Source organism: Dreissena polymorpha, chromosome 3, assembly GCF_020536995.1.
Source record: "Dreissena polymorpha isolate Duluth1 chromosome 3, UMN_Dpol_1.0, whole genome shotgun sequence".
Lineage (NCBI taxonomy): Eukaryota > Metazoa > Mollusca > Bivalvia > Myida > Dreissenidae > Dreissena > Dreissena polymorpha.
In genome coordinates, this window is record NC_068357.1 from 75,354,053 (window position 1) to 75,377,855 (window position 23,803).

The following is a 23,803-nucleotide window of genomic DNA, read 5'->3' on the forward strand; positions in this document are numbered from 1 at the left end:
TTACACTGTGTTTATAAAACCGTCGAATGTCTTATATTACACACACTAAATGTTAGCGTTAAGTACGCGATAAAACATATAATAATACAAATTAATAATAAAACAATTAATAGAAAAAAGAAAAATCTTGATTTCTTCAAGTGAAAATGTTTTCCAAGACATTCGCACCAATGCGGAATTCATTCACGAAAGTTATATCGCATAAAACCTTGTAACATAGGAAAGAGCTGTTAATCATTTGGCAGTCAGGTTCAAAAATGGGGGTTAACCCGTTATAATTCGGCATTAAATGAATTAATAGACATAACAACGCGTCGAGATAATAAAATATTCATGATTTATGTTATATTTTACTGTACACATGCACAAATACTGTTTATTATGAGAGAAAATGATATTCGAACATCCAACATCTCGAAGGTCAAGAAATTAAACAAAAAATTTGTCGACGGTTTTGCTTCAATAACTTTTTTATTCTGACGTCTACGGCTTGAAACAAAAAACCGAGGGGAGCACAAACACCGTAGAGCCGAAAGGGCTTATTCATTTAAAAGAAATATAAATATAAACTGGCTTACCGGGTGAAAATATCCGCTACTTCTTCACGAAAAACACTTAAACGACGCCATCTTTGAAGTTTTGCAACAACTTTCTCACTTAAACGCGGTAAGCTCCCGTATACGCGTGCCCCCCTGTATAGGTTTTAAAAGAAATAGTTTGTCAAGAAATTTGATGCAAACAACATTTTTTTCAAATACAGTTTCATATTCATCAATTGCACAATTTATAAGAAATGTAAGTAATTGTAAATGTCTGTTAAAAAAAAAACAGGGAGTATTTTTGGAACACCAGGGCCTATCCAGGAGAATGATGATAGTTGAAAAAGTTAAAAGTAATAAGTGGTTTGATTGTTCTGCAGGTTGAGGAAACTTGGTATGTGCATAGAGGGTCATATGGGGAAAACGCCTGTTATTTTAGTTTTTTAGCTCATCTATTTTTTGAAAAAAAATTATGAGCTATTGTCATCACCTTGGCGTCGGCGTCGGCGTTGGCGTTGGCGTTGGCGTTGGCGTCGGCGTCCGGTTAAGTTTTGCGTTTAGGTCCACTTTTCTCAGAAAGTATCAATGCTATTGCATTCAAACTTGGTACACTTACTTACTATCATGAGGGGACTGGGCAGGCAAAGTTAGATAACTCTGGCGTGCATTTTGACAGAATTATGTGCCCTTTTTATACTTAAAAAATTGAAAATTTTGGTTAAGTTTTGCGTTTAGTTCCACTTTTCTCAGTAAGTATCAATGCTATTGCATTCAAACTTGGTACACTTACTTACTATCATGAGGGGACTGGGCAGGCAAGGTAAGATAACTCTGGCATGCATTTTGACAGAATTATGTGCCCTTTTTATACTTAGAAAATTGACAATTTTGGTTAAGTTTTGTGTTTAGGTCCATTTTATTCCTTAAGCATCAAAGCTATTGCTTTCATACTTGCAACACTTACTAACTATCATAAGGGGACTGTGCAGGCAAAGTAATGTAACTCTGACTGGCATTTTGACAGAATTATGTGCCCTTTTTATACTTAGAAAATTGAAAATTTGATTAAGTTTTGTGTTTAGGTCCACTTTATTCCTACAGTATCAAAGCTATTGCTTTCATACTTGCAAGATTTATGAACTATCATAAGGGGACGGTGCAGGCAAAGTTATGTAACTCTGACTGGCATTTGGACGGAATTATGGGCCCTTTATACTTAGAAAATTGAAAATTTGGTTAAGATTTATGTTTTGGTCCACTTAACCCCTAAAGTATCATAGATATTGCTTTCATACTTGGAACACTCACAAACTATCATAAGGGTACAGTAAAAGGACAAGTTGCATAACTCTGGTTGTCATTGTTACGGAATTATGGCCCTTTTTTGACTTAGTAACTTTTAATATATGGTTAAATTTTGTGTTTCGATCCACTCGAAGTATCAAGGCTATTGCTTTCAAACTTCAAATACTTACATGCTATCATGAGGTTACTGTACCTGGCAACTTGAATTTTACTTTGACCTTTGAATGACCTTGACTCTCAAGGTCAAATTATTAAATTTTGCTAAAATTGCCATAACTTCTTTATTTATGATTAGATTTGATTGATACTTTGATGAAACTACTCTTACCTGACATACCACAATAGACTTCACCCAAACCATCCCCCGTGCCCTCCCCCCCTCCCCCCCTCCCCCCCCCTCCTCTATTTTTTTTTTTTTTTTTTTTTTTTTTTTTTTAAGATCATCTCACAAATGACCACCACACCCTCACACTATACCCCCACCCCACCCCCCCCCCCCCCAATTTTTTTTTTGATTTTTTTTTTTTTTTTTTTTTAAGATCATGTCACAAATTATCACCACACCCTCACACTATACCCCCCCCCCCCCCATTTTTTTTAAAAACGGTTATGTTTGAAATACCGTCCAACCATCGCACCCAAACCCCCTCCCCCCCCCCCCCCCCCCCCCCCCCCCCCCCCCCCCCCCCCCCGATTTTTTTTTTTTTTTTTTTTTTACGCTTTTTTGGAAGATAATGTAATAAATGTCCACAACCCCACACTATACACCCCTCTTCACTCCACTCCTCCCTCCTTTGTGATTGAAAATGAGAGTCCCTTCACCTTTAAAAAGAAAATAGATGAGCGGTCTGCACCCGCAAGGCGGTGCTCTTGTTTTATTATGCTAGCCTCCCCCAAAATTTATTTTGGGGGGAGCATATAGTCGCCGCTTCATCTGTCTGTCCATGTGTCCGTCCATGCACAATTTTTGTCCAGGCTATTTCTCAGCAACTAATGACCGGAATTCAATGAAACTTTATGGAAAGCTTCACTACCAAGAGGAGATGTGCATATTATCAGCGGGTTCTGGTCGGATGATTTTTATGCTCCCCTAAAATTATTTTGGGGGAGCATATAGTCGCAGCTTCGTCCGTCCATCCGTCCGTCTGTGCACAATTTTTGTCCGGGCTATTTCTCAGCAACTAATGACCGGAATTCAATGAAACTTAATGGGAAGCTTCACTACCAAGAGGAGATGTGCATATTAACAGCGGGTTCTGAGCGGTTGATTTTTTACAAAGTAATGGCCCTTTGAAATTTTTCATTAACTGTACATATAGTGCAATTCTTGTCAGGGCTATTTCTCAGTAACTAATGACCGAAATTCAATGAAACTTTATGGGAAGCTTCACTACTAAGAGGGGATTTGCATATTATCAGCGGGTTCTGGTCGGATGATTTTTTACAGAGTTATGGCCCTTTAAAATTTTCCATTAACTGTACATAAAGTGCAATTCTTGTCCGGGCTATTTCTCAGTAACTAATGACCGGAATTCAATGAAACTTTATGGGAAGCTTCACTACCAAGAGGAGATGTGCATATTAACAGCGGGTTCTGGTCAGATGATTTTTTACAGAGTTATGGCCCTTTTAAATTTTTCATTAACTGTACATATAGTGCAATTCTAGTCCGGGCTATTTCTCAGGAGCTAATGACCGGAATTAAATGAAACTTTATGGGAAGCATCACTACCAAGAGGAGATTTGCATATTATCAGCGGGTTCTGGTCGGATGATTTTTCATAGAGTTATGGCCCTTTGAAATTTTCCATTAACTGTACATATAGTGCAATTCTTGTCCTGGCTAATTTTCAGCAACTTATGACCGGAATTAAATGAAACTTTATGGGAAACTTCACTACCAAGAGGAGATATGCATATTATCAGCGGGTTCTGGTCGGGTGATTTTTCACAGAGTTATGGCCCTTTGAAATTTTCTATAAAAAATTATTGTCCCCCCAACTACTGTGCCCTCAAGACGTTTCCTTTTATCTGAATATATAGTGCAATATTGTGACAAAAAAACCTTTGGGGAGCATCACCCGTCTCCGACGGTTTCTTGTTCACAGAGTTATGGCCCTTTGAAATTTTCCATAAACTGTACATATAGTGCAATTTTTGTCCGGGCTATTTCTCAGCAACTAATGACCGGAATTCAATGAAACTTTATGGGAAGCTTCACTACCAAGAGGAGATTTGCATATTATCAGCGGGTTCTGGTCGGATGATTTTTCACAGAGTTATGGCCCTTTGAAATTTTCTATAAAAAAATTTGCGACCTCCCAACTACTGTGCCCTCAAGACGTTTCCTTTTATCTGAATATATAGTGCAATATTGTGACAAAAAAACCTTTGGGGAGCATCACCCATCTCCGACGGTTTCTTGTAACTCAAAACTTCTGACCCAAATCAGGATGAAGAGACAGCTCAAAATGTAATTAAGCAAGATTGACACAACTTGTATCTAGACCATTGTGGTAAATATGCATATTATTTTCTTGTCAGACCAAAATCGTGGTTTCTGTGGTTACAGAAATCATAAAACAACTGAAATTTGTACCCTGCCTGTGCCATAACTAGAAAGTACTTAAGCTAGGTTAAGGAAACTTATGAACACTCTGTTCTTGCTTGGAAAATTAACCCGGTAGGTGCCTGCATTTTTGTCTGTTTAAACCAAGAAACTCATCAAATACAAAATACTTGCTGATTAGTACTAGTATATTACTGGGTATTCATTTTGTGTACATCTTTTCAAGAGTATGTTACTGGATCTTTGATGATAATTTAAGTATTTTACTCTTCATCAGAACGAGTCCAGCAGGCTCTCTGACGATTCCGATGATGAGGACATGGTTCGCCCAGCGTTTTCTACTGCCGCAAGGGTGGTGAGTGTTATGAAAACTGAGTTTGTAAGGACTCATCAGTGGTACCACCAGCATTTGTGTTACTGCTTTATGCTTGAAAAATGTAAGTAATGGTCTTATATTGCCATACAGCTTAATCTTCAACTTGAGATCATGTGTTTAAAAGCATACAATAAACCAGCAGTTGCCTCACATTGGAAGGACTAATTGAGGATTGGTTTGAAGTTGGTATTTTATACTATTGTATATATCTGTCTTCAAGTTTTTGGTAAACCATGAAACCCACAATTCACTGACAGTTCATAGTATACAATTAACTAGAGAATATTGCAAATGAGGTTTTAACTTTCCAGTGCGATCTCTTATTGTTCATTTTAAGTGATACTAACGGTTTTTAAAGCCCTGTGCATTATTTATCGTTGAATAACTTGTTCAATATGTCACTCTCAGGACAAACGTAAGTTTGCAGACATGGATGATGAGAAAAGTCCTTCTAAAATGCAGAAGATCCATTTATCTACTGCATATACTGGCCGGACGAACGACACTGGGGCTGTGAAAATGATGGTACATGTAATTGCTTGATGAGGTGGTTTGAATAGAGGTGTAGGGTACATTGCACATTGTTTTATTCTATAGGTTTATTAAGTAATTTTTATAAGTTTTATTTCTTTTTGTGGAATATTTACTATAGTACTTTTAATGTGATAAAAAATTTAATAATGTTTGACATCAAGTAGAAGTTCAAGTGGAAGAAAAAGCATGTTGTATTCCATTGTACTTGTCTTGCAACTCTATTATGAACAATCAGGAAAACAATTAAATGATGCTATAATTTACATAATGTTGAAATACTGTTAAAGGTATGTAACATGTAAGAACCTTACATAATGACTGTCTACTGGCAATTCTAGAAAAAACATGAACCACAAGATCAAACAGATGGGGCCAAGGAATCAGGTGATGGTGCTTCTGGTGCGATAGGTGGAGCCTACAGCACTGCTGCAGAAAAAATGATGGTAAAATCATTGTTTTGTAATTTAAATTTGTTTCCAATTAGTTGGTGGTTTGTTTAGCATTTGTTTGTACAGTTAACTTAGGTTTCTGCACAACATTGTGTATGCAATATCTGTCCCACATGAATAGTCATTAAATTGATTAAGTGTATTTTGTTTTGCTAATCTTCAAACATGTTTCATGGATTTATTTACACTTTATTAGAATTTTACTTTAAGTTGTTACTTGTTCAGGCATTCTTTTCTCCCAATGTTAATTTTGTAGACTTGACACAAGTCCACTGCTGTTTCATGTGGTTTTTCCATTCATAAATGTATTGAAAAAATCATTTTGATATTTTCAAGTGGTTAATATCCCTTGACTGCTAAGAATTCTACCCTGTTGTAAACAAAAACATTTGATTTTGCATCAATACAATGGCAGTGACTCAGTCCGAAAATTTCACTTTTCTTTACCTTCAGTTAAATTTTAGAAGCCTTTGCAAAACCTGACCAATTAGTCATGTACTGTTTGTTCCTATTACTTACCGTAATTCCTCTGTTGATATTTTTCCCATTTCTAATCCTTTGCTTGTTCTGTCCTCCCACAGTCCAAGATGGGCTACAAGGCGGGTACCGGTTTGGGAAAGCATGCCCAAGGTCGTGTTGATCCCGTGGAGGCATCCATGCAGAGGGGCAGACGCGGTCTGGGGCTCAACATCAAAGGACTGGAGCCGAACATGTTTCTGGAGTGGTCCATGGAGAGTGATCCAGTAGGTCATCATATAATAATAAGGAAATTCTTGTGTGTCCACTGACTTTAAAAGTTATTTTGGCTCAAACTTAGGCGCTAAAATATTTATGAATGAACTTGCTTGTTATAGTCTTAACTTGAAATGCTGTAGTATTGACCAATGAGATTGCTTCTTACATAGTCTCAATTTTAAAAGCTGAATATTAACCAATATGATTTCTTGTTACAGCTGATTTTTTATTAAATTTGGTTGTATATTTAAGATAAAGTTTAAGATGAAGCTTGCCTTGCCTTATAACAGTTTAGTTTCAGAATTCCTCTCAGTTTTAAATTTGAGCTCTGATGATTTTTACTTAATAAACTAAAAGCAGTATTTTTATTTCACTTAAAAGGAATTTTATGGAACTCTAGTGCAGATTGCAGCATAATTAGTACAGTATGTTTATGTTCAATTATGGCTGAACCGGTTACGACACATTACACCTACAGTGGAGTTATGGTTAGGTGAGACTTCCTTGATACAGAAAAGATACAAATTACATGTACAAATGTATTTGTATTCAACACTTAACTAGAATAAGGTGTCAAACAAAAGTTGTTTCCAATTCATGGTTATAGCATTTTGTACATAGTTATTCTTATACTTTAGAGAGTTCTTCATTATTTTTTTCAAAATATTTGTTATCGGGACGAATATGTGTGTGTATATCTGCTCTTTAAGTTAACAGTATCATGATAATTAGGAAATTTAGCATGCATATTAAAAACTCACATACAGGTTTCTTACTTCATTTTATTTTAAAACTGTTGCTAGGTGACAATCGATGAGACTGTGGACTGGTTGCCATCTTGTAAAGACCCTGTGCCCAGTCTGGATCAGCTCAGGTCCTGGATGAAGATTGGCCCTGTAAGTAATCCATAGATGGTAAAGCTTCAACAAATGGTTCTTTATTACAGTATTCAAAGACATATAACACATTGATTTTCACAATGAAAATTGAAGTTGAATTTTCCGCTTTAACATAAATACGGTTAACATTTCCATTAGGGGCTTTTTGTGGGATCCATTAGGGGCTTTTTGTGAGAAAATCTTTAACTCAGTTCATGCTTAAATTAAGATTAAAAGTACAATTTTCCATGTGAAAAACAATGTTATACATTGCAAATTTTATTATGACTTACATCAATAATAAAATATAAAGAATACTTAATTTAAACCAGGTACAGTCTTAAAAATTGTTATTATTTTGAGCATTTTCCTGAAATTGTCCCTAAAGCTGATTTTGATACAAAAGTGTGTACATGAGTGAACAGAATCATGTCTAGTTTTTCCATATTAACCATGTGGTGTTTTTAACTAAGCCATGTAGTAATGAAATAGTAAATTCTTTTAACATAACTGTACAACAATCTTTTTAATATTGCCAGAAAGATCTTTTATAAATAACCCATATAAGGTGCATGCTTGAAGGTATAAAATATTTGAGACATGTCATAGCAATCAAATCTTAATAAGTGTTGTCGGAGATCAGCTTGTGGGGAAAGCACTTCCCACCTACTGGACAGTACAAAGTGATCCAGGATGACACTTTTGTCCTTTTGGTCATACATCCTGATTTGGGACAAGACATTCTGCCTATATCGGAGTTGGAGTTATGGTTAAAAGAGAATTTCTTGAAGCAGAAAAAAACAACTTGCAAGTAGAAAGTCATAGACTGTGCAGACTTCCTCTTTATATATTTATTTGTATATTTTTTAGAAAAAGCACACATTGGATGATGAAGACAGTTTTTGTTCTGAAGGAACATTGCAGAATGTTCTAGCCAGTAAGGTGAGCTACATGGAACTGTTTAATAGTTTTCACTTCTTTTCTATTGATACTCATTAAAAAAACAACATTTTTCATTTTATCATTTAGGACTCTCAATTTAATATTCGTCATTTACTTCACTGAGCGGGGCATGTTAGCAATGAAATATATAAAATGTTCAGTTGGGATAACATTTTCATTTTTACTGTGTTATTATTTAACCACATCAAAATTGAAAAACAGAGGATCATAATTATTGCAAACGTTTTTCTCTTAATTCCTCATAATTTCAAAGTTTTGTTTGCAGCCCCCATTTGTTCCTTCTTTTCTTCATTATTTCTTTCATAAAGATATGACAATTTTAAGCTGGCTTTTAACCTGAAATATAGTAGTTCCATTTAAACCAGCATCTCCTGGTCATTTGTAGAGTATATTTGATAGTCTGGAGCCAGAAGAGATGAGAAAGGCTCGCACACGGTCAAATCCCTACGAAACTATCAGGGGGGCTTTCTTCCTAAACAGGTAGGGCTCTTTTTAGGTACACTGTCTTTCAAATGCAGTAACAATATCATAATGACTGTATACAACGATAATGAGCCATTTTAATGTGTTGCATGTGGTAAACAGACTGGCTATCTCAGCTAGTAAAGCACTGGACTACAATTCTGAGAATTGCACATTTGATTTCCTGCCCGTCCACATTGTTGGGATTGGTTGGGAAAGTATTATAACCTGTTATCAAATTTTGACTGGGTATATATCAGTGACACTGTTGGTTGGTTTGTTGGTCTGCCAACTCAAGATGTTGTAAGTTTGTAGAGCAAACTACTGTAATTAAACCATGTTCAAGGGATTGAATTGAAAAAACCTGGCCGCCAGTGGGCGGGGCATTTTTCGCTATATGTATGTAGTGAAAACATGTGAACACAGTAGAAGTCACATTTTTGGCCCAATGTTCATGAAATTTGCTCAGAACATTTGTTTTCGCGATACGAGTGTTGAGTTCAAAAATGGGTCCGGTCAGTTGAATAAAATGGCTGCTGGGAGAGGGGCAGTTTTCTCATTATGCCCCCCCCCCCCCCCTCAAAGCGCTTATGCCAAGGATCATGAAACTTCATTGGTACATTGATCATGACTCGCAGATGACCCCTATTTTTTATTTTTAGGTCACGAGGTCAAAGGTCAAGGTCATGATGATCTGTAATAGTAAAATGGTTTCCGGATGATAACTCAAGAACACTTAGGCCTAGGATCATGAAACTTCATAGATACATTGATCATGACTCGCAGATGACCCCTTTTGATTTTCAGGTCACTAGGTCAAAGGTCAAGGTCACGGTGACCCAAAGCAGTAAAATGGTTTCCGGATGATAACTCAAGAATGCTTATGCCTAGGATCATGAAACTTCAAAGATACATTGTTCATGACTCGCAGATAAGCCCTATTGATTTTCAGGTCACTAGGTCAAAGATCAAGGTCACGATGACCCGAAATAGTAAAATGGTTTCCGGATGATAACTCAAGAACGCTTAGGCCTAGGATCATGAAACTTCATAGGTACATTGATCATGGCTCGCAGATGACTTCTATTGATTTTCAGGTCACTAGGTCAAAGGTCAAGGTCATGGTAACCCGAAATAGTAAAATGGTTTCCAGATGATAACTCAAGAACGCTTATGCCTAGGATCATGAAACTTCATAGGTACATTGATCATGACTCGAAGATGACCCCTATTGATTTTCTGGTCACTAGGTCAAAGGTCAAGGTCACGGTGACCTGAAATATTAAAATGGTTTCTGAATGATAACTCAAGAACGCTTATGCCTATGGTTCATGAAACTTCATAGGTACAATGATGATGACTCGCAGATGACTCCTATTGATTTTCAGGTCACTAGGTCAAAGATCAAGGTCAGGGTTACCTGAAATAGTAAAATGGTTTCTGGATGATAACTCAAGAACGCTTATGCCTAGGTTCATGAAACTTCATAGGTATATTGATCATGACTCGCAGATAACCCCTATTGATTATCAGGTCACTAGGTCAAAGGTCAAGGTTGCAGTGCCAAAAAACGTATTCACACAATGGCTGTCATGGTCACGGTGACTCAACTTAGAAAAATGGTTTCCGGATGATAACTCAAGAATGCTTACGCCTAGGTTCATGAAACTTCATAGGTACATTGGTCATGACTCGCAGATGAAATAATGATGAAACTTGACCAGGATGTTTGTCTGGACAATATCTAGGTCAAGCTTGACATTTGGTAAAGATTGAATGAACTGATTCCTCTCAGGTGAGCGAACTAGGGCCATCTTGGCCCTCTTGTTCTCAATTAGTTAGGTATATGTACTTTTCCCATTTGTTAAAAAAAATTGATGAAATTTCATCACCATAATGTTTAAATGTGCAAGACACTCATCATGCTTAGTGATCCAGTTTGCCTGTATCATGTGCCGTTGAACTAAGTCAATTTTACCGCAGAAGCATAATATGTCTTACGTTTGTGATTTGAATGCTTCTACATAAAGTGAATGAATTGAGGTTCATAATATGTTGTTACCATGAACTTTAAATATGGATGACACCATTTTTACCGGCAGTAATCCATGATTATTTGAGTTATTTGCCCTTGAAATTATTCCGGAGCATGGCTGCTATGCCATGCTATGCGGTGCATGAGTAATTTTAGTTACTTCTGTGACAAAACTCTATTTTTTTATATATAGAAGTTCGAGCTTACCTTTGATTCAAGTAGGACTGATGTATTTTACTGGTATTAGTATATGCTCTTAATACTGGTTAACCAACTTAGCCATAAAAAGAGTGAGAAGGTTAACTGAGCCCATTTTATCCCCCGCCAAAGGAAGAGGGATATAGAATTTTCCGTCCCTTTGTCAGTCTGTCAGTCTGTCTTGTCACAAATTTTATAAGGGCTATTTATCAGAAAATATATAAGATAAAAACATGAATCTTCATGGGTGTATATATATCAAATTGGGGGGGGGGGAATATTTATTCAATGAATTTGCTTGTATATGACTGAAATACTTGTCACTATTGTGGAAACACCAAATAATTATAGTACTTTTAAATTATTATCCAGCATATAATATGAGTTGTTAGTTAAGCCATGTGTTACACTTGCTGATATTTTTGTTGTCAGGGCAGCCATGAAGATGGCAAACATGGATGCTGTGCTCAATTTCATGTTCACCAAGCCCAAGCACCCTGATGGGGTTAGTAATGTATTGTGAAATGAATCCTGTTCTGGGAAAACTGGGCATAATGCATGTGCGTAAAGTGTCATCCCAGATTAGCCTGTGCAGTCCGCACAGGCTAACCAGGGACGACACTTTCCGCTAAAATTGGATTTTTGCTAAGAAGAGACTTCATTATAGCGAAAAATGTCATATAAGCGGAAAGTGTCGTCCCTGATTAGCCTGTGCGGATTGCACAGGCACGCACATGCATTATGCCCAGTTTTCTCAGAACACGGCTCTATTGTGAAGTTGTCATGGAATGATGTTTTTAAAAGGTTTTACATTGTCAATGTCAACATAGCATAAATGGTAAATTGGTGTAACATTGGTGTTTATAATTGACTTTAATAATGTTAAGCAACAACAATAGTTCACTGTTGAATTATTTTTTTTAATTCTCTTTTTCATTGCTTGAATTATATCTGGAAAGAAAACAACTAAGGAAAATGACATTTTGTCTTTTTATATACTTTACTTGGGATTAATACTGTAAAATAAAGGTATTCTTTTTGTCTTGGCCAAGGTCGATAACCAGCCAGATGGCATGATGACTTTACAATTATAGCCCTTGAATTATGTTAGATTTGCCAGATACCTTGTGCGCTTTCTAACTCAAATAGTAAATATGGTATTGTCTTCAAACTTGGTGTCCATGTTTATGGCGTTGATTGCTCAACTATGTTTAATGTTCAGACAGATTGCCTGAAGCATTTATGAAATGTGGCCTTTAATGATCCCAAATTAGCTAAATTAAAATGAAGATATTTGTTCATGGCATTGCCATTATCTTGTTGTCTGCATTATTTTCTGCATTATTAAAACAAATTAATACATCATTACACATAAATGTTTCTTAGGCTTTCAAACAGGCATTTTTTGTTACAAGTGGGCACTCTTGTTTAAATTATAAAATGTGTCTTTATTTGTGGTGTACTTTAGAAGCCGATGTTGGGTCACAATGACCTGCTGTACTTTGCTGACGTGTGCGCCGGCCCAGGAGGGTTTAGTGAGTACGTGCTGTGGAGGAGCAAGTCAGAGGCAAAGGGCTTTGGGATGACCCTTAAAGGAGAATGTGACTTCAAATTGGAGGACTTCTTTGCAGGACCACCGGAAATGTTTGAACCCCATTATGGTGAGTGAGAGGATTTTAATGGATGTTTTCTTAACTTTTTACTAGAACAATTTTCTGTTATTTATGTGATTTTTTTGGAGCTAATGTGGTCCAAAATTATGTCCTATTCCTTAGATCAAATGGTTTTTCCTCTCTAATTACCGGTACCTAAAATTCCCCCTTTTTGTTTGTTTTATTTATTTTTTTTAATCTTTAAAAATTGACTAAGAAATGTGGGGTCAAACAGGTGGTTTTCAGCTTATAACTTTACTTTAAATTGACCACATTAAATGAAACATTAGATATGCGCATGTAGAACTAGCCTGGGATTAGCATGAACAAATGATTTTTTCGAACATTAATAATTGGTGTTAAATGCTTGCAGGAATCATATTCAAGGTTTAAGAAGGCATTTTCTTTTTGTTTTAATGGATTTCTTTGAAATTTATGTTTTTTGTGAATTTTTTAGCAACAAGGGGTTGCGCACTTTAAAATAATGTAATTAATTTTCTGTCAAAAAATGGTACCAGTAGCATGAAACAATAACTTTTTTAAAACATAAGTAATTGATGACAAATGAGTGCAGAGATAATATCTAGGTTCTAATAAAACTTTTATGTTTGTTTTAATAGGTTACTCTGAAAATTCTATGTTTCATGATTTTTTTTTGCAACAAGGGGTTATGAACTGTAAATAATGTTAATGTTTTTTTTAGACCAAAACTGCTACTATAATAATACTGGATGACATGCCCTTCGCAAAAAACATTGATAATTATGTTGTTTATTCTTGAAATTGTATCTCCCCAATTCACTCAATATAACACTTTTGATCAGAAAATTAATGTAGAATGATGTTTACTTTTATTTTCAACAAGCATATAGCCTCTTTTTCTTTATATTCAGCCACAAGTTCTTCTCAGCCACTTAAGGGCTATGTTGCCTTTCTTTTACTCAATGAAAAAAAATCAACACTTTGAGACATTTCATTAAATATTTCATGTCTTTACAACACCCAAAGGCTAATAAATTTAGATATCAAGTATTTCCATACTAACATGACCATTCTAGGCGGGAATTCTAGCAACATTAATTTGTTCATATCTTTCTATCAATCTGTTATATGTGTCATGAATCATTTGATCGGAAAACATTCAATGTTTGTTATAACTTTTAAATAATTCAATGAAGTGATTTTGTTATTGACGGATAAACCAAGTTACCGATTAAAAGGGAATATTTTCTAAATAATTTGCATTTTATATTAAATGCGTAATTTTTGCCTAAATATTTTTCGAACTATAGAGAAATTTATATTATTTTTTTTTATAAATTTATGTAATAGAATTTTCAAAATAAAAATAACTAAAGTAATACAAGTTTGATCAGATATTGGTAATAATTTCCAATATAATTGAATGACTGAGCTATGGGAATTGATGATACCATCGGAGGGAATGAAAAACTGAAATATTTTTTATTTTTATGCCCCCGAAGGAGGGCATATAGTGATTGGACTGTCCGTCCGTCCTTCTGTCCGTCTTTCTGCCTCACTTTGCGTTTAGGTTTGGAAAAATGCTCATAATTTTCTATTTGCCTTGAGCTATAACCTTCATATTTTGTATGCATGTGAATATGGACAAGGCCTTTCCATACTCACAAAAATTTTGACCCCTTTGACCGTGACCTTGAACTTAGGGTCCGTGTTAAGGTTTCGAAATCTGCGTTTAGGTTACGAAAAATGCTCATAACTTCTATGGCCTTTGAGCTTTAACCTTAAAATTTGATTTGCATGTGTATATGGACAAGGCATTTCCATGCGCACACAAAATTTGACCCCTGTGACCTTGACCTTGAACTTAGGGTCCACGTTTAGGTTTCGAAATCTGCGTTTAGGCTCTCTGAGTCACGTCACAGTTACTTAAAGTAGTTTTCTGCTCTATGACTTGAGTATGGTTGATGTTATTGCAATTTTACTTTGTGTGAAGATAAATTACATCCATACCAAGTTTGGGTTTGTATTTTGGGCCAGTTGAGTTTAACTCAATAACTTCAGTTTGAAAGGGTATTGTGCTTAATTTGTGTGCATTTGTAGTTTACATGTGGACTTCAAATTCAATTTGGAGCAAGGTCGAACCAGGTCACTGTTATGAAAAATAGCGGTGGGTTTTCGTCATAATTAAAATTTGAATAGGTGAATTATTCAGAAATTTTGCTTGAAGATAGTGTTCATGCAGACGTAGCTTGAAATGGCACAATTATTTTAAGTTAATAAGTTAAGGCCGTTTGTTTGTGGCCTAGCCTTGATTCTTGTGAATTAAATTTTTTAATTGGGTAAAATGAATGAAGATACTAATATTTTTATTCATTAGCTAATGAAAAAAGTATAAGTGTTTGTGAAATAAATAGTATTGAAATGAATAACTAAATAGTGCATTAAGTGAATCTATATCTATGCACTATTAATTTGGAATTGAGCTTTTTTATACAGATAGGAAAACAAATTCTTGTTATGGGATTGTAATGCATACGTCTCGCTTAATATTTAAAGAATTGCAAAAATGATAATACCAATTGAGTGAATTTGCAGTCCAGAAATATGTTAAGAAAACATATTTTTACATATTTGTTTCTAATGATCATAATACAAAAACAACAATATTTAAATGAAATCAGTCAATAAATAATGTATTATGTAATTTTCAACTTAATTCCATTTGATACAACTGAATAATGATACAGTTGCAAGTAATCAGCATTAATGTTAACTGTGTATAAAAAATGGCTTTCAGAATAAATTTTATTTTTCAGACTCTTAAATATTCAATACAACACTGCATTGCCAAATCACAATATAATGCAATATTTGAATAAGATTCCATAGACTCTGGCTTGAAGTAGTACTTTTGGGGGTTATTTACCCTCAGAACTTCGGTTAAAAACCATTGCCCAAGCACACAGCTCAGTATGAAACTTTGCTTTAAAATGACGAGGAAATTTGGCTTTTATGGGAAAAGGCATACATTTAAGTTTGCAGTGTTTGTATGGTGGTTTTATGAAAATCTAAATGTTAAAAATCCGATGTAGATATGTCATACAACTTAAGAAGAATAACAATTCTAGATACAATTCAAAGAATAAATTCCTCTTTGTTTAAACATTTGCCTACACTGGAATATAATGTACATTCTGAGTGGTCTGAACAGTTTGTAATGGTGCTTTTGATTGGTCAATTTACAATTCTATTTCAATGCTGAGTTTCTGTACGCAAATTAGCTTTGAAAATCAATTGTTATCGAACATACCTATCGGCGTTGATACGCTCGTAAGCGATCACGTCAATGCTCACGGAGACAATATTGTAGAAGACAATATTTCCAGCGTAGCCGAACAATATTTCGGCATCGCAGTTATATGGATGTCGCCACTTCTCACGTAGGCGTTAATGAACCTACTGGTCATATCGACGTTCTCCATTTTATTCCTTTAGGAATATCATGTCTCCATTCCACGTGTGATGGTTTTTCTTATGGCATCCACACATGTTGCAGTCACCGAGCCGTAGTTGTATACGAACACTAGTTCGTTTAACTTTCAGGCTTCGGGATAAGCTGTTCTTTTCTCCACTACGACTACAAGGACACTTATGCCTATTAATACTGATAATCTACCGTTGTTTTCCGGTTAACATTATCAGATGACTTCGTGGATGGTCATTCTTCTGCACCAGATATTTCCATTCTGACACAGTTATATTATACCGGTCCCGATCACCGGACATCGGTCACCATTCATCGGTCATATCACCGATCACTGGTCACTGGTCAGAAGAAGTGATGTCTCATTGCCATCGGATTGGATTTTTGGAACGATCTTCTTTTCTGAGCAGTGCTTGACATTGATATCAGACCATATGGATTCCACCATTTTTCGGTCTTTAACTGGTAACGTCACCGGTCATATTATGACTGGTCCGTTCACCGGTCATTGACCGGTCCGGTTCGGTCAACAGATACCAATTACCGGTATTCCACTGTGTTTTCATCGGTCAATTTTTAGTATCACGGGTATCGTCTACATTACCTAGTTGTATACCCCTGGCTATGATTGTATTGAATACTATATTTTATGGATTCAACAATCTACATGACTTTTTGTGATTTTCAATACTGATGTTCTACTGGCGACGGTTACCAAATCATGCAATAAATGTTATTTGTACTTCTATCTCAACCGGCTACATGCAGATAGATCGGCTGAAGTGGGCTCGGAGACTGGCATTGAGGTCGAATATTACTATTTGACCTCTATTAATTTATGTTCGAGACCCGAAGGATGAATTGTTTTAACCGCCTTTACCTGTCGGCTACAGACTTTGCAGTCAGTGTCACGGAACAGTTGGGACACATTAATGACGCTAGCAGGATTAGCAAGACGACATTTTGTATCGACTTCTGCTTTTCTATTGCTCCTACGACAGTGCATATTTTCAAGCTACTGGAATCAACAAGAGTTCTGATACATAGGATTGCCTATCAGATTGACCGCATAGCGGCTACAGTCTTGTAGATGGCTTGGGAGCTATTGAACTCAGATCTTAGATCCTAGGATCTGGAGGGACCTCATCTTAAAGCTATTCTTCTATTACACTTCTGGCCATAACAGGCCGTCTTCCTATAACTGGTCGTATTCCTTTCGGAATTCGTCCCGGTTAGGAGTCTTGAAGTAAATGGATTAATCAAGTCAGAATTTAAGACTTCCATGCATTCTACCGGCAAGCGTGGACCCCCTTAAGGTTACTCATAGGGTTTTCACCTTTTTCTGCCGTCACACCTCCGATTCCGGAGGTACCACTGTCAATCATATTTCCGTACTTCGCAAATCGATGACTTCACGACCTGTATTATCCAGGATTTTAAAGGCGCCTGTTATTAGTTCAAGAAGAGGCTATATTCTGTAGATAGGTCATTAACTTATAAGTGTTAAACACTGTCCTATTCTACCAATTTTCAAGTGTGTTTGGAGTGGGAAAGTTCGGCTTGCCGTGATTTCTTTGCCCACCCATCCTTGACAAATGGTTCTGGTCACCGGTCAGTATTTACCGGTCCGGTCACCGGTCTTTCTGCTGAGACGTCTTTTCTTACGTCCGTTACAGCTTTATTTAAAAGTTAATTGTATTAATCTCGGGATTATTCAATGACACAGATTTCCATCTTTTTGTCATTATTTACCACTATTCAGTGGTGTCTAGACTAGAAGATTATCTAGGCAAGAATATAGTTTATTCTACCACAACCTTCCTTACATCTTATACAGATGTGAGCAGAGAATGTTATGGACGATCACATAGAACAACGTATCTTGATTTTCTCAATTATGTGGTATCCTAATGAATATCACCTGCACATCTACATCTTGAAAAGCGAAAATTCTTTTTAGCTGTTTTTCATTTACAACACATTTTCACGATTCCTTTGTGATGGTTTCAACTATCACACATCGGTCGTGGTTTACTTACAGACACGAAGGTGATCATATTATCACTCCTTGTATCTGGAAATCAGGAACTTATTCGTTCTTTGCAAGAACAAAAAAAATCTCTATCGTCTTACTCATACCAGGTCGTCTCAACGCCCTGTTGGACGTTTTGTCCTGCAGTTCTTTTTGTCGAATTATTTTTCCGTTGGGTTCAAATAATGTAATTGCGCATGCGCGGCAGTGAATTTGCATGGTGTACAAAATTGATGCATAGTATATTGAAGAATGTTGTTTATCATCAAACGCTAGTAATTAGCGTTATGCGATCTTAGATCGCAGTATATACCGGTATGCTGAACAATGTCAATAATGCAGTTCACAGAAATCGATCCAGCAGGGTGTGCGATTGTTATACATTCGTCCATTGACATAAACTGGAATATCTTGCCTTCTTGGTGAGTTTTTGCAATAACTGAGTTTTTGCCATAATTTCATGCAATATACTTAATAAACCATGGGATTATGGTTCTACGACCTTTTAAGTCTCCTGTACAATTATTTTCAGGAAACTTCTTCACAGGTCAAATATCATATCTCAGAGAGACATATTTTTACTGATCCAAACATGTGCCACTACATGTCTGGCCATTATTTACTTTTAGTTATCTCTACAGAAGAACGTTTTTCTGTTAGAGTTTCAATCCTTGTTACTTGTGCAAGGATAATTCCATCAGAACTGTATAAAGGTTCTATGGACATTCATTTTTGACTGGGTATTGGAGAGCATAGTTATTACCTTAATCTTTTTCTTGATGAAAGAAATTTGTTCTTTTCTTAATCAAGGAATAGAGATTATGCTTTCGTATACCTTGTTTTGTGTAAGTCATCGCAACTCTGTGCTGTCTTACCTATTTTGGAACTGATCCAAACTATGGAACGTCAACATTATGTTTTTCGTTCCTTTACCTTCTTAAGCTGTTTTGACTTGTGTTACATGTTGGGATGCTTAATGAGCTTCCTATGAACCTTTTTCATCAGGCTTATTAACAGTTCCAATATAATTTTAAGACGGTTTTCCTTCTTATTATGGCTTTTACCATACGGAGAAGTAAAATTCATGCTTTTTCTGTTGAATACGAACAATTCCAGTTGGATCTAATGTCGTTTTCACTTTGTTGTGTCAGCCAGGATTCCTTGCTTAATATCAAGTCCTCTATATGGCTTCTACCTTCAAGTTTCCAAGTTTTTCTTAAACTGGTAGTCATGAAGATGAGGATAAACTTCTATGGGCAATCAGGGCTTTGAAGTTCTATCTCAGCAGTGTTAGTCGGAAGTCCATTCGAGGTTCTCAAAAGACACTCTTCATTTCCCTAAAAAGGGGGGGGGAGATGTGGCTGCGGCTTCTATTTCTCGGGGTTAGATCTCGACTAAGGAAAGTTACTCTTATCCTATCTAAGGACTCATTCCTTTTTAGGATCTGACCTCATGAATTAAGAGCTCTGTCTGTTTTGTGGGCATATATTAATCACACCCCACTTTTTGACGTGCTCTAAGCTGTTTTCTGGAGGAATCCGACCACCTTTGTCATCTTTTTATCTTCGTTTTCTGAATTGCCAACAGTACAATTTGTATATGTTTGGGCTTGTTGTGGTTTCACTAACGGTAGTGTCTTCTTTACGACATAGACATATTACTCTGTCCGAGAAGTCATAATTAATACCGTTTTAACGAAGATTACTTGATAACCCTTGTTTAGGGTTTTGCTATCATTAGCTGATAACCCTGTTTATGGGTTCTACTGTGTTGGGAAAATATATACGAACCTTCTCACCGCAGCTGCAAAATCAGCATGAGATAACAGGTCAGTATTTATGACATTTAAACAATTTTTTTAAAAATAAAATTCATTTTAATTATTAAATACTTACCTGTTATCGGTAAGTCCCACCTCCCACCCCGCCATTTGATTAATATTTTTGTATATATATTGAAAGAATATTGAGGGTTGGTTACCGATTTTTGGCTAGGTTGCATCGCACTATGTTTAACCTGGCCTGTATTACGGTATTGAGGTGGCGGATTCCCAGTTAAAATTCCGGATGAGTTAATTCCCCTTGGAAAGGAGAAGCATGAGATAACAGGTAAGTATTTATAATTAAAATGAATTTTATTTAAAAAAAAATTGTGTTGATAGTATTTACAGACACATTTTGGGTGTCTTTTGAATACAATTTATATGTTTTAAATGATATTTAGTTACTTATTATTCTCAGTTTAGAGCTATAGAGGAAAAGAGAGGATGTCCTCTTATTATATGACCCAATTTTATTAAAATTTTAGTAGACTTAGCCGTGTATGTTTTCAGGAGGGGGTGGAGCCAATGGCAATGGGGACATCTTCAATGCTGACAATCAGTAGACATAGCCATGTATGTTTTCAGGAGGGGGTGGGGCCAATGGCAATGGGGACATCTTCAATGCTGACAATCAGTAGACATAGCCATGTATGTTTTCAGGAGGCGGTGGGGCCAATGGCAATTGGGACATCGTCAATGCTGACAATCAGTAGACATAGCCATGTATGTTTTCAGGAGTGGGTGGGGCCAATGGCAATGGGGACATCTTCAATGCTGACAATCAGTAGACATAGCCATGTATGTTTTCAGGAGTGGGTGGGGCCAATGGCAATGGGGACATCTTCAATGCTGACAATCAGTAGACATAGCCATGTATGTTTTCAGGAGTGAGTGGGGCAAATGGCAATGGGACATCTTCAATGCTGACAATCAGTAGACATAGCCATGTATGTTTTCAGGAGTTGGCGGGGCAAATGACAATGGGGACATCTTCAATGCTGACAATCAGTAGACATAGCCATGTATGTTTTCAGGAGTTGGCGGGGCAAATGGCAATGGGGACATCTTCAATGCTGACAATCAGTAGACATAGCCATGTATGTTTTCAGGAGTGGGTGGGGCCAATGGCAATGGGGACATCTTCAATGCTGACAATCAGTAGACATAGCCATGTATGTTTTCAGGAGTTGGCGGCGCAAATGGCAATGGGGACATCTTCAATGCTGACAATCAGTAGACATAGCCATGTATGTTTTCAGGAGTGGGTGGGGCCAATGGCAATGGGGGCATCTTCAATGCTGACAATCAGTAGACATAGCCATGTATGTTTTCAGGAGTGGGTGGGGCCAATGGCAATGGGGACATCTTCAATGCTGACAATCAGTAGACATAGCCATGTATGTTTTCAGGAATTGGCGGGGCAAATGGCAATGGGGACATCTTCAATGCTGACAATCAGAAAGCCTTCATTGACTTTGTCCTGGAAAACACTTCAGGGCTGGGTGTTCACTTTGTGATGGCTGATGGGGTATGTACAACTAGAAATATTAAAATTAATGTATGCTTATTTATGGTCAAGTTAATTGCAAAATCTTACTTATACTTATGCAATAGTCACCAAAAACCAAATATTGCCAAATATTCCAGACCTACTTCAGATCAATAAAATGCAAATCAAACTTAAACTTTGACACAATTTTCACAACCTTAAATTGTTTTTGTCCATGGACTGTCTATGGACAACTAGAGTTAAAAAAACTTATTTGTCTGACAGTTACATTGGACAAAATGGTCTTAAAATTGTAAAACTCATGTTTGATTACCTATAAAGGTAATCAATAGGTAATCATTGATTACCTTTATAGGTAATCAAACATGAAGTTTACAATTTTAAGACCATTGCATCACACTTTACTGTTAATTAAACTTTTATTTCAAATCTATTTACAGGAATGCAAAAAATACTTTTTAAACAAATCTAACATTTAATGCAAACTTAAAAGCCCAATAAAACAAAAATACAATAGAAAAAAATACAGGACTTACGGGATTGCTTGATTCAAAGTAAAACTATTTTATTTGACATTCCCAAAATATGACACTTTACAAAACGTTGAGTATTGAAGGCGTGTGAGTAGGGCTATGGGAAAACCAGGCTTAATGTAAGTGCAGTCCCAACAGGCTAATCTGGGGAGACACACTTCTAATACATTCTTTTTGTTTAGAAGAGACTTCCATTTAATGAACCATTCCATAAAAGCGTTAAGTGCTGTCCCAGATTAGAATGTACAGACTGCACATTCCAAATAGGAAGGATGGAAGGATACTTTCGGCAAATGCATTTTGCCCAGTTTTCCCATAGCTCGGATCTTATCTATTTAATTATGCCCCCCTTCGAAGAAGAGGGGGTGTATTGCTTTGCTCATGTCGGTCTGTCGGTCGGTCCGTCCACCAGGTGGTTGTCAGACGATAACTCATAAACGCTTGGACCTAGGATCATGAAACTTCATAGGTACATTGATCATGACTCACAGATGACCCCTATTGATTTTGAGGTCACTAGGTCAAAGGTCAAGGTCACGGTGACCAGAAATAGTAAAATGGTTTTTGAATGATAACTCAAAAATGCATATGCCTAGGATCATGAAACTTCATGGGTAGATTGATCATGACTAGCAGATGACCCCTATTGATTTTGAGGTCACTAGGTCAAAGGTCAAGGTCACGGTGACCCGAAATAGTAAAATGGTTTCCGGATGATAACTCAAGAAAGCATACGCCTAGGATCATGAAACTTCATGGGTAGATTGATCATGATTGGCAGATGACCCCTATTGATTTTGAGGTCACTAGGTCAAAGGTCAAGGTCACGGAACCGAAATAGTAAAATGGTTTTCGGATGATAACTCAAGAACGCATACGCCTAGGATCATGAAACTTCATAGGTAGATTGATCATGACTTGCAGATGACCCCTATTGATTTTGAGGTCACAAGGTCAAAGGTCAAGGTCACAGTGACCCGAATTAGTAAAATGATTTTCGGATGATAACTCAAGAATGCTTTTGCCTAGGATTATGACACTTCATAGCTACATTGATTGTGACCCGCAGATGACCCCTATTGATTTTCAGGTCACTAGGTCAAAGGTCAAGGTCACAGTGACAAAAATTGTATTTAAACAATGGCTGCCACTACAACGGACAGCCCATATGGGGGGCATGCATGTTTTACAAACAGCCCTTGTTTTTAGGGTTTCTCAGTTGAAGGGCAGGAGAACATCCAGGAGATTCTGTCCAAGCAGCTCTACCTGTGTCAGTTTCTTGTGGCCATTTCCATAATAAGGACAGGTAAGTGTCCCCAGTACTGAATATGAACACATGTTAATCAATAATTATCATTGTTTCCTGTTTCATGCATTTGAATTGAATTCATGTTCAAATTTATTTTGCAAAAATGAAGAGTCATTTTCCAAAAACAGCTTGAGTACATGTGAGTTAGTAAGTTCTCTCCTTTAACCTTTAACATTGTTAAAAGTTTATCATTTTATTCATCTTCTTTTTATTACACTCAATTCTTATTTGTAATTTATAGTTCTCAAATAATTTTTTGTATTCATGTGCAAATAAAAAATCAAATAAAAATCTCACACCACATAATTAGGAATTCAGTTAAACTTTTGTAAACTTGTGATGTTTCTGAAATATTGCCTAAGGAGGATGCTTGTACTTTGGTTATTTTTTGTGTATCAATATTTTTTTTGGACATCAATAATTTAAATTGTTTGAA

At 36.4% G+C, this 23,803-nt stretch overlaps 1 protein-coding gene across 3 annotated transcripts in view; it reads left to right on the forward strand.

Annotated features, from left to right (window-relative positions):
• LOC127874801 (cap-specific mRNA (nucleoside-2'-O-)-methyltransferase 1-like) overlaps positions 1–23,803 on the forward strand; it is a 78,867-nt gene that overhangs the window by 25,224 nt on the left and 29,840 nt on the right. For all 3 annotated transcript variants that reach the window (XM_052419431.1, XM_052419432.1, XM_052419433.1), the window contains exons 3-13: positions 4,691–4,768; positions 5,198–5,314; positions 5,662–5,766; positions 6,354–6,515; positions 7,311–7,403; positions 8,256–8,327; positions 8,734–8,828; positions 11,476–11,548; positions 12,512–12,704; positions 21,425–21,543; positions 23,268–23,364. In XM_052419431.1, the coding sequence (XP_052275391.1) occupies positions 4,691–4,768; positions 5,198–5,314; positions 5,662–5,766; positions 6,354–6,515; positions 7,311–7,403; positions 8,256–8,327; positions 8,734–8,828; positions 11,476–11,548; positions 12,512–12,704; positions 21,425–21,543; positions 23,268–23,364 (1,204 nt within the window). The remainder of the gene's footprint in view (positions 1–4,690; positions 4,769–5,197; positions 5,315–5,661; positions 5,767–6,353; positions 6,516–7,310; positions 7,404–8,255; positions 8,328–8,733; positions 8,829–11,475; positions 11,549–12,511; positions 12,705–21,424; positions 21,544–23,267; positions 23,365–23,803) is intronic.